General features: G+C 29.8%; 1 protein-coding gene and 1 long non-coding RNA gene across 23 annotated transcripts in view; both read left to right on the plus strand.

Moving 5' to 3' along the window:
- Positions 1-12,294, plus strand: part of LOC101514552 (uncharacterized) — a 57,097-nt gene that overhangs the window by 2,426 nt on the left and 42,377 nt on the right. For 7 of the 22 annotated variants that reach the window (XR_012162352.1, XR_003470406.2, XR_003470407.2 and 4 more), the window contains exon 1: positions 11,318-11,518. The exons of 5 other annotated variants lie outside the window; for them this stretch is intronic. Coding sequence is in view for 6 of the 17 variants with exons in the window: in XM_073366153.1 (XP_073222254.1) it covers positions 11,495-11,518 (24 nt within the window). In the remaining 11 variants the exon portion in view is untranslated. Of the gene's footprint in view, positions 1-11,286; positions 11,519-12,294 lie in introns of those variants that run through there. 10 more of the 22 variants (XR_012162358.1, XR_012162359.1, XM_073366148.1 and 7 more) reach the window with 5 other exon arrangements.
- Positions 4,821-5,477, plus strand: LOC140919570 (uncharacterized). The gene is made up of 3 exons (XR_012162252.1): positions 4,821-4,964; positions 5,038-5,139; positions 5,351-5,477. It is a non-coding gene; the product is annotated as an uncharacterized lncRNA (long non-coding RNA).

Genomic DNA, 12,294 nt, shown 5'->3' on the forward strand with positions numbered 1-12,294 from the left:
ATGAGAATCATCTGTTTTAGGACTTAATTCCGTATTTTTTGTACTTCATATATATTTTGCATGATAAGGGTTGCAGTAGCTGTAAATAGATTGTTAAACCTGTTGTATATGGTATTGTTTTTTGTGCAAAAATTAGCCTTGGTGAATGAAGGAAGCTTTTGTAGCTGCAAGATTTGTAATACTTCGAAATGGAAATCAAAAGCAAAAGTTGGTGCAGTTGGAGTGTCTGGTGATGGCAATAATCGAAAGAAAGTTCCTGCAAAAGTTCTTCGCTATTTTCCATTAAAACCACGGTTACAAAGATTATTTTTGTCGTCAAAGTCGGCCGAGGATATGAGATGGCATGCAAATGATAGTAAGAATGATGGAATGTTGAGGCATCCTAGAGATTCTGAAGCATGGAAACATTTTGACTTGACACACCCTTGGTTTGCATCAGACCCGCGAAATGTGCGTCTTGCATTAGCTAGTGATGGTTTTAATCCTTTTGGTATGATGAGTACAAATTATAGTATTTGGCCAGTTATTCTCATTCCATACAACACTCCTCCATGGGTGTGCATGAAACATACATCTTTTATAATGTCAATGATAATTCCCGGTAAAAAAATGCCAGGAAATGATATTGATGTCTATTTACAACCTCTAGTAAAAGAATTAAAGGAGTTATGGACAACAGGTGTCGATACATACGATTCTTTTAAAAAAGAGATGTTCACATTACATGCAACTTTGATGTGGACAATTAGTGATTTTCCAGGGCTGGGTACACTTTCTGGGTGGAACACTTACACTGGACTTGCTTGCCCATCGTGTAACATGGACTCTACTCCTCGTCGTCTTCCACATAGCAAAAAATGGTGTTTTATGGGTCATCGTCGTTTTCTTGATCAGAGACATAGATTTAGATTGAACAAGGTTCGCTTTGATGGTCAACAAGATATGCGTGGTCCACCTAAAATGTTATCTGGGCTTCAAATTCTTGAACATGTTCAAAATATTGATGTCACATTTGGTAGAAAGCCAGATAAAGAAAGGTCGGGAAAAAGAATACGTGGTGGACGACCTACACAAGGTGTCAATCAACAATGGAAAAAGAAAAGCATATTCTTTGAACTTCCATATTGGAAGGATAATCTTCTGCGCCACAATCTTGACATGATGCATATTGAGAAAAATGTGTGCGATAATATCATATTTACTTTGCTAAATGATAGCACAAAAAGTAAAGATCATCTTAATGCAAGAAAAGACCTTAAAGCTATGGGCATAAGACCTGACCTTTGGCCCAATAAAAATGGAAGAATTTCTCCAGCCGTCTTTACTCTGACTACTAAAGGTAAGAAGAGATTTTTAACAACTTTAAAGAATATCACTATGCCTGTGGTTATTCAAGCAACATTTCTAGATGCATTGACATGGAAAATCTTAAGTTGAATGGAATGTTGAAGAGTCATGATTGTCACATATTGATGGAACAACTTCTACCATTAGCCATTCGAGCAACATTACCTGATGATGTTTCAGCTATAATGATTGAGTTTTGCTCACTTTTTAGACAATTATGCAGTAAAGTATTGAATGTTGATGATTTGGAAAAATTGCAAAATCAGGTTGTCCTTACTTTATGCCACATGGAAATGATATTTCCTTCCTCATTCTTCACTGTTATGGTTCACTTGGTTGTTCACCTTATTGAAGAAGTTAAACTTGGAGGTCATGTTCATTATCGATGGATGTATCCTGTTGAAAGGTAAAATATGCGTGTTCTTGCTCCTTCAAAAATTAGTAGTTGACAATTTTGTTCTAACTAATGTTATTTTGGTTCAATAATAGGTACTTAGGAATACTTAAATCATATGTACGTAATAAAGCACGACCAGAAGGGTCTATTGCAGAAGGATACCTTGTACAAGAGATTCTTACATTTTGTTCAAGGTATATAGAAAACATTGAGACTAGATGGAATCAACTTGGTCGTGTAGATGATGAGCCTATTAATGAGATACAAACTGACTCACGTGTAGCTGAATTATTTCCTAGAGTTGGAAAATCGGTTGGTGGTTCTTCATACTACACCCTTACACCAATTGAAAAGTTACAAGCTCATAGACACGTTTTAACAAACTGCATCATAGTTGACTACTATCTAAGGTAAGTAATTTTATTATATTTGTATTATTTACCACTAATTTTTTTTCCGTATACATCTAATTTGAAATAACCAAATAGGCAATATAGAAGTATTATTCGAAGCCAAATGAGGAGTGGTGCAAGGAGTACTTCTGAGGTAGACAAGAAGGTTCATAGAGAGTTTCCTCATTGGTTCCGCAATCGTGTTAGTGTTCATGACAAAATTGGTGATTGAGTTGCTTTGATTTTTAATAAGAATGTGCCTAATTGTATATTTTATGGTGTTCAGATTTGCAACAATCTCGACAACATTAGTGGATCAGATAAAAATGTTCTCGTTAGTCTTGCTCAAGGTCCTTCTGATAAAGTTAGAAGGTTCACTGCATTTAATGTCAATGGTTTCAAATTTCGAACATTGGCACGAGACAATTTATTAAAAACTCAAAATAGTGGAGTTTTTGGCATGTTCGGAACACGAAGTTACTCAAGCAATAGTGATGCCCAAATGAGATTTGGAGGAGTGCCTTACTATGGAAGATTGATAGATATCATTGAGGTTTCCTATGATGGCTTCAAAGTGTCCGTGTTTAAATGCAAATGGGCGAATACCACAAATCCAAGAGGCATTAAGACAGATAAGTTGGGTTTTACCTCTATAAATTTTGCAAGACTAATACATACTGGGGAGCATGAAGATGATGAGCCATACATTAAAGCGTCAGAAGCTCAAATGGTTTATTATGTGGATGATGAAAAGGAACAAGGATGGAGCATACCTATTCATTTAAAGCCACAGGACTTGTATGACATGGGTTAAGATGATGAAATTATGGCACCCATTGAACCATACCCATCTCAAAATTTGGAACACATTTTTTCTAATGAAACCACACATATACAATTGGCAAGAATGACTACAGATGATGATCCTGAAACTTCAACTTTTAATGATGATTTTGATGACAACAATCATGATATGAATTTATGATTGTTAATAATTCTTGTTTGTTGTTTATGACATGGTACTCTTCAATCTATGTTATTTTTTTACTACTTTCTTTTACTGTTGCATTGTGTTTGATGTGCTCATTTTTGTTATTGTGTTCATTTTTGTGTTTAGCTATTTGCATTAGTCTAACTTGGTTGTCATCAATGTTTGCAGTGTAAGTGTGTTTGGAGACTCAATCTTGTGAACAAAATGGAATCATCATATGAGGATATTCGACGCAAAACAATGGAAGAGAATAAAAAAAGGATGGAGGCTCTCAATCTAACTCATCTCTCTCAATCCCTTCACAAATCTTATTCCACCATTTCAAAAACCTCACCAGTTAGTAATAACTAAAAATACTAAAATTACAAAATGTTTCTTATTTGTATTATATGTTGATTTTTATTTATTTACATTAATAATAAATGATTGTAGCGTTTCACGAAGGGTCGGCCGAGGGTTATACTACCAGGAGATCTTCAAGTAACCAAAATGAAGCACTTGCGGAGACATGGTTTACAACCAACGTTCCAAGTGATAGAACCACTACCATCTCCGATGACAACACCGACAAATCCACCATCTTCTCAAGCACCGCCTTCTCAAGCACCACCTTCTCAAGCACCACCTTCTCAAGCACCACCTTCTCAAGCACCACCTTCTCAAGCACCACCTTCTCAAGCACCACCTTCTCAAGCACCACCTTCTCAAGCACCACCTTCTCAAGCACCACCTTCTCAAGCACCACCTTCTCAAGCACCACCTTCTCAAGCACCACCTTCTCAAGCACCACCTTCTCAAGCACCACCTTCTCAAGCGACAACATCGCTAGCTGTGCAAACGATAGAACCACATCTTTCTCCGGTGACAACAACACCAACTACTGTGCAAGCGACAGAAGCAACACCTTCTCAAGTGACAACACCAAGATCAGTGCAAGAGACAGAAACAACACATTTCCAAGAGACATCCTCTCACTCTGAAGATGTGGTAGAAGATGAGCCAGAAATTTCTCAAAAAAGGAATTTTACATTTTGGGATGTAGAAGTCATTAGTATGTTATCTAATGTCTAATTATATTTATAAAATTTAATTGTTTTACATGATTGCAATATGACATATTTCATTGACTTATGTGTTAGATGAGGCGGGACATATTTCAAAGACACACTTAAGGGTATCAGACGTGCTTGAAGCTCCTCCTAATGTTAGCAGAATAATAACTAGATGGAATTCAAATGGGCAACCGGTAGGATCAGCTGCTGGTTTGTTAGGCGGTTTTTTGGGTGAAATTGCAAGGAAGTTTAAGGATTTTCCTATAATGTACGACAATTGGAAACTAGTTCCATCGACAAGAAAAAATGAAATTTTTAAGGATAAAATACAGGTATCAATTATAAACAACTGAATATTCTTTATTGTTTTGATTGTAAACTAATTTTTTTTTTTTTTTATGATTATGCTAGTCAAAATTTGTTGTCGATGATAAAGACAACAAAAAATATATCCTTTCAAGCCTTGGAAAGAAATGGCGAGATGCACGATGTAGGTTGTTTAAGAAATTTTATAAGTGGGACATTTCTTTGGAGGAAAATCTACAAAATTATCCACGTTCTATTAATCAAGACCATTGGACTATTTTTGTCCAATACAGGCGTAAGAGTGATACAATGGTAACTATTCTTTTCTTGCGTTGTCATTTGTTTTCTATTGTTTAGTTTTTTTATGTCATTTGTTATCATTGTAGGAGAAGGCTGATAAAAATGCTGCAAATAGAGAAAAGCTAAAGATCCTTCATACATTAGGCTCTAAGACGCTTGCAAGGAAGAGGGATGAGTTGGTAGGATTTTTTCAATCTACTATTGATTGCATACTTAATTGAACATGTACTTATTACATGTGTTTACTTGTAGGAACTGAGAGATGGTCGAAAATACAGTAGGGGTGAAATGTATTCAATTTGTCATAAAAAGTCTTATGGGTCATTTGTCAACGACGAAGCCAAGGATAAATATGTAAGTGTAAATAATAGAAGTGTTATGTAATTGTAACTATTTGTTATTGACCACCTTATAAATCAAAGATGCAACTATTAGTTTTGGTAATAGTGAGTTGCAAAGCTTATGTAATTGTAACTATTTGTTATTGACCACCTTATAAATCAAAGATGCAACTGTTAGTTTTGGTAATAGTGAGGAATTTAGTTTGCTTTATCTGTTTGCGCAGGAACAATTGCAAGCTGAAATTGGGAAGACTCCTTCTCCAAATGAAGCATTTGTTAATGTGTTTGGAAAAGAACATCCTGGATATGTTCGTTGTATGGGACTTGGAATAACACCGTCACAAATTACTATGAAGCTGAACTCACAAAGAGCTTGTAAATCATAAAGCATAATAGAAGTGTTATGTAATTATAACTATTTGTTATTGACCACCTTACAAATCAAAGATGCAACTGTTAGCTGTGGTAATAGTGAGTTGCAAAGTTAGATATTTCTGTTACAGAGAACTGTTTTCATAGCAAACATATTTAAAAATCTTGTGAGAATTGTTGGTCTTTGATTAAAAATATCAATTGTGTAAAGATTTCTTATAGCTATAAGAGAAATTTAGTTAATTAGTTTTGACAATATTTATCAATATTCATTGAGGTTAATATATACTTTTTTTTTTCTTCAAGCAATGGACATAGAATCGCCAATAGATGGTAAACGTTCATCTGAGTCCAGCCACCAACTTGATGATCTTGGAACAACATCATTAGGGACTAATTAGATATTTGGATGAACTTCTAAGTTTGATGGAGTTGTTTTGTATTGTTAGCTACTCCACTAATGTTTTGAATATTTAAACTACTTTATTTATTGTTTTAGTTAACTTCAATGTATGAATTGGTGTTATTTCTTTTGAAAAAATTATATAAATTGGATTTAGGTACAATAGTTATTAATTATGTATTTAAATTATGTGGATGGTATTTATGAATATTTTTTATTTTAATTGATTAAAAATAAGAAAAAAATTGTATCATATTTTTTTATTTTAAATTATTAGGTTTGCGATCGTTCAAACTGCCTCAAAGTAAATATAGCGACGGTTGATAACTGTCGTAATTGTGCAGAAATAAATAAATTTGAGTTTGTTTTAGCGACGGTTCTAACTGTCGCAAAATGTATTTAGAGGCGGTTGTGAACCGTCGCAAAATTTGGCGACGGTTGGAATGACGGTTTTGTGAACCGTCGCAAACTGGCCTCGCGACGCACGAATCTGCGCAGTTGCAGAACCGTCGCAAACATCAAACTGCAACGGTTACAACCGCCGCAAACCCTTTTTTTAACCGCCGCAAAATGTTTTTTTTCTTGTAGTGATTTGGTAGTCGTTCCATATTCGGTAACCATTCAATTAATCAATCACAGTTGTTTCATATTTGTTTGAGAGGTAATAATGGATATGTTTGTTTCAGAAAAAATCTATTATTTGAAATAAAAAATTATGTTTTAAGGTTTAAAGGATGTTTGTTTCAAAATTTTTTTAAATTATTTTGTTAGAAAAATTATTTTTTGTTTAATATATATAGATATGTACATTAATATAAAAATTATTTTTTGTTTAATATATATATCATTTTCTTCAACATTGATACTGGTCTGGCCTGCAAGCCTATTTAAAAGTATAATTCACATTAAAACATTTAAATGTTCTACTCATACTACATGATACTCTCCACATACCAATATCAATGTACACATCTATATATATTAAACAAAAAATAATTTTTCTAACAAAATAATTTTTAAAAAATCTGAAACAAACATCATTTAAACCCTAAAAAATAATTTTTGGTTTTAAAGAATATATTTATTTTCTGAAACAAACGCACATATTATTACCTCTCAAACAAATATGGAACGACTACTGATTGATTGACTAATTGAACAGCTACCAAATATGGAACGACTGTCAAATATGGAATCACTACCGAATATGGAACAACGAATATGGAATGACTACTGAGTGATTGCCTAATTGATAGAATTTAAAATAGGAAATAATATTATTAATATAATAATAAAATAACATTAATAAATAATAAAATATATATAGGTCGGTCTGTTAGGCCTAATAGACTTTTTTATAAGCTTGAACCCGACTTATTTAACTAAATAGGCTTTAAAAATAGCCTAAACCTAACATTTTTATTAAATAGGTCAGGCTATAGGTCCATAACATACGGTCTAGCCTATTCTCATCCCTAGTGGAGAGCATCATATGATATTAGTAGAGCATTTAAATGTTTTAATATGAATAAGACTTTTAAATAGACGTCCATGCCGAAAAAAAAACCTATGATAGGCCGTAAGTCAGGTTTAGGCCAAAAAAATTAATCGTAGGCCAGACTCAGGTCTTTCAAAGTGTTGTCTGGCCTATTTCCACCCCTAATGGTCACATTTGTATCAATGATACAATTTTAAATACTACAAATATAATTTTTTATTTTTTTTTATAATCAATTATTAAATATCTTTAAATGTGAATGAAAGAACATGCTCATAGGCCAAATTAAATTATGTAATTCAAATTTTGAAAATTGAAATCAATGTAAGTAATTCAATATAATAATTAATTGGTTCAATGAATAATATAAAATTGATACTTTGAAATGATCATAGGCCAATTAATTGCTTTAATATACAATATGATTTTTTTTTTCTTCTTCATATGCTAGAAATAGGTTTGATGTTGAGTTTGAATTTTGAAATGCATCTAGAATATTTCTTAATATTGATCCTGATTTTTTTGGTCTTATCCTAGTAGTTAATTTTATTACAACCGTTCAATGAATTTAATAAGATCCGTCTTATTATATTTGACTAATAGACTTAAGCATAATCATCTTATTCATTCATGGTTAATAGAATGCAAATTTTCACTTGAGGGAAATTAATGATTATGAGGTGCATGTTAGGTTTACTCTTGAATAGAGAACCCATTCATTTGATAATAATGTAGATTAATCTACGAAAAATATTTGTTATGTGTATACTCATACAATAAATTATAATTAATTTATTATAATTTTTCACATTTTTAACAAATAGATATTTCGTTTATTGATGATTTATGTTCTTAGATTATTACAATTAAAATCCTTAAAAATTACACTTGTTTATTCAAAAAATTGAGAGAATTTTGAATTTCAATTTTTGTTGGTTTTAAATTAGAATTACCAATAAAAATATTTACAAACATAAAAGGACAAACTTGACATCGAAAGATAAATAAAGGACTATCTTGTTATAAAAAAAATATAAAAACTAATCTGTTATTTTGATGTAATATACAGGACCGTATGATATATTTTTCATAAATATTATATTCGTTCTTAATTTTTTATTATTATAAAATTTATTTTTTCCAAAAAATAGTAAGAGTTCACGTTGAACATTTTTTTATTATAATAATATAAAGTACATGTCATCAACTAAAGTTAGGAAAAAAAACAAACATTACTTAGGTCCCAACCCATATATTATTATAAGGATAGAAAATTTAGAAATTAAATAAGACAAAATTCATAGATAAAAAAAAAATAAATACAACTTGAATGGTAAAAAGAACTTTAGGATATGGATTCTTCCCTACTTTGGAATGAAGCACCAATCTTTTAATTTTCATATAAACTTTTGTATTTTTGCATCAAATAATCAACACGTTAAGAAAATATCTACCATACATATAGAAGAACAAAACTATAATTTTGTCCCAAAAAAAAGCTATAAATTTGTCCAAAAAAAAACTATAATTATCTAATGAAACAATCTATAAGGTAGTGTCAATTAAGTAGAAAATGACAAAATTATGAGAAAAATAACTTAAATAAACCAATAAAAATCATACTTTTTGTTCCATATATGTTATTTCAATTACAAAGTGAATCATCGTGTCAATCAATTTACAAACACATAATATTAGTGTAAGAAAAAAACATGTATTTCATGGTTAGTGTAATTATTTAGAGACCTAATAAAATATTACCAACGCTGCAGTGTAAAAAAAAATGTATTTTATAGTTAGTGTGATTATTTAGAGACCTAATAAAATATTACCAACGTTGTTCATTTGAATGCATATTTTTTATGAGATTTCAATGCATCTATAACATCTCAATGCAAACAAAATGATATATGCTAAACTATAAACAACATCATAAATGTTTTTTAGGTTTGAAGCAAATAATATTGAAATAATGCATTTATAAATATAAATCATAAGTACTTATCTCTTGTCCATATATACATCTTTGCCCTTCAAGACAAAAAAATAAGTACTACATAACAAAGTGATAAAGACAACGCCAAATAAATGTATAGCCACAAGAGAAACATACAATAGATATTTATCATACTTCAACTTCAATTTCTTTGTTGGATGTCACTCTTGTGCTTCTATCTTTAAATAAATATAACATAAATGGAAAAAATAAAACAAATCCATAAAATGCAGTCAAAAACAAATAATAGTTGGTCATAGAACAACACGCATATCATCAGTTGCAAAAAAAAAAATTAGTACAATAAAGGCAAGAAAATATGCCTAAAAAGTGAGATAGAAATTCACCAACAAAAAAGTGAGATGGAGAAAAGGATCACAATATGAAAGACATATTTTCTTAACTTTTGTAATTTACTACTTTTTGTGAATTTATTAAATGACAGAATAATATACTAATTCTTATTGAGTTGTTTGATGTCTTTTAGTATTTTAGTTTTTGGTGTTATAATTTATTTCTTGTGGTTAGGGGTGAGAATAGGTCAGGCCAGACCAGACTTTGAAAGACCTGAGTCTGACCTACGATTAAATTTTTAGGTCTAAGTCTGGTCTACGACCTATCATAGGCTTTTTTTTCGGCCTAACCTGACATTTTTAAAAGTCTGGTCTGGCCTAAAAGCTTATTTAAAAGTCTTATTCATATTAAAACTTTTAAATGTTCTACTCATACCACATGATGCTCTCCATATACCAATATCAATGTACATATCTATATACATTAAACAAAAAATAATTTTTATAACAAAATAATTTTTTAAAAATCTGAAGTAAACATCATTTAAACCCTAAAACATAATTTTTGGTTTCAAATAATAGATTTATTTTTTTCTGAAACAAACGCACCCATTATTACCTCTCAAACAAATATGGAACGACTACTGAGTGATTGACTAATTGAATGGCTACTGAATATAGAACGACTACCAAATATGGAATGACTACTAAGTGATTGTCTAATTGATATAATTTAAAATAGAAAATAATATTATTAATATAATAATAAAAAATAACATTAATAAATAATAAAATATATATAGGCCGGCTTGTCAGACCTAATAGACTTTTTTATAAGTCTGAATCTGACTTATTTAAATAAATAAGCTTTAAAAGTAGTCTAAGCATAATCTTTTTATTAAATAGGCCTAACTAGACTAGACCATTAGTAAGCCAAATCATAGACCTCTGACGAACGATCTAACATATTCTCATCTCTACATGTGGTAGACATATTTAATTTGAAAAACATTTTTTTTTTAATTCTAAGTGTTTGTGACAAAAGCATATGAATGTTCATTACCACATAAATATTAAATGTTTATTTGTCTAAAACTTATCATGTGTACTATTGTCTTGATGCAAGACAATTTTATATATATATATATATATATATATATATAATGTATATTAAATATGATGAATTTTAAAAAATGTCAGAGCGTTGAATCTTAACTATACATAGTTATGTGATCAAAATTTAATCTCTTATAATAAAATTTAACCTCAGCTCTATATAATATGTCTTATAAAAAAACAATCCACCAAATTTACTCATACAATGCATCTACAATCCATAAGACGACCTATGTAGAGTAGAAAATGAATCTCACATATTCTTTGGATTTGGGTTTGTTTGTTATTGGGCTTATAGCCCATTAAGTTTAATATAAAAGTAATTTATTTATATATATATGGTGTATATTAAATATGATGAATTTTAAAAAATGTCAGAGTGTTGAATATTATAAAATATATAGTTATGTGATCAAAATTTAATCTCTTATAATAAAATTTAACCTCAGCTCTATATAATATGTCTTATAAAAAAACAATCCACCAAATTTACTCATACAATGCATCTACAATCCATAAGACGACCTATGTAGAGTAGAAAATGAATCTCACATATTCTTTGGATTTGGGTTTGTTTGTTATTGGGCTTATAGCCCATTAAGTTTAATATAAAAGTAATTTATTTACCCTAACTCTTATGTCTTCTTTGTTGAAGGAGCCATTGCTACACCTGTAGGTTTTTCCTCTTTCATGCGTGCTTCTTCCTCATATGTGGTGAGTCACTTTTTCTTGCTTCTTGTTGCGTCTTAATCTTCTTCTTTCTTTATGGCAATAATTTTATGCTTTTGTCTTATAGTCTGCGTTTTCTTCTATGTCTATTGTTCAGATCTAGTTTTTAACTTTTCATTTTTTATAATTTAAGTTAATAAAAAGTAAGAGAACGTTTTTATTTGAAAATATTTTTTATTTATATTTTTAATTTTTTTTTAATTTTATTCGTTAATAAAAAAATAAATTTTTTTTAAGAGAATAATTTGTCAATATTTTTAAAAACAATAGAAATATTAAAAAATTATTTTTTCTTATTTTCAAAAATGTGTATTTACTAACTAACATTTTATCCTATCTCTAAAACAATTGTTTTCTTTGTCTTTCATCAAGATAAAATGAACACATCAATCACTTAAGAAATAAAAACAAAAAAAATATTTTAACAAAGTAAACGGTTCAGTTTTCTTTATGAAAATATTTTTTGTTTTTATTTTTTAAATTTTAAAAAATAGATAAAGAGACTTTTGAACTGAACAATTTGTCAATAATTTTAAAAACAATAAAAACGTAAAAAAACTATTTTCATTATTTTCATAAATGTGTCTTCATTAACTAAAATTTTATTTTATTTCTTTGACAATTGTTTGCTTTTAGAATCTCTCATCAATATAAATATAAAATGAATACAATTTAAAAAAAAATATATATATTTTTATAAAGTTAACGGCTCTGAAGTATATTGAATAAGTTATATTAACGTCAATTCTAGACTGGAAACG

The sequence above is a fragment of the Cicer arietinum genome, chromosome 3 (genome assembly GCF_000331145.2).
Source record: "Cicer arietinum cultivar CDC Frontier isolate Library 1 chromosome 3, Cicar.CDCFrontier_v2.0, whole genome shotgun sequence".
Classification (NCBI taxonomy): Eukaryota; Viridiplantae; Streptophyta; class Magnoliopsida; order Fabales; family Fabaceae; genus Cicer; species Cicer arietinum.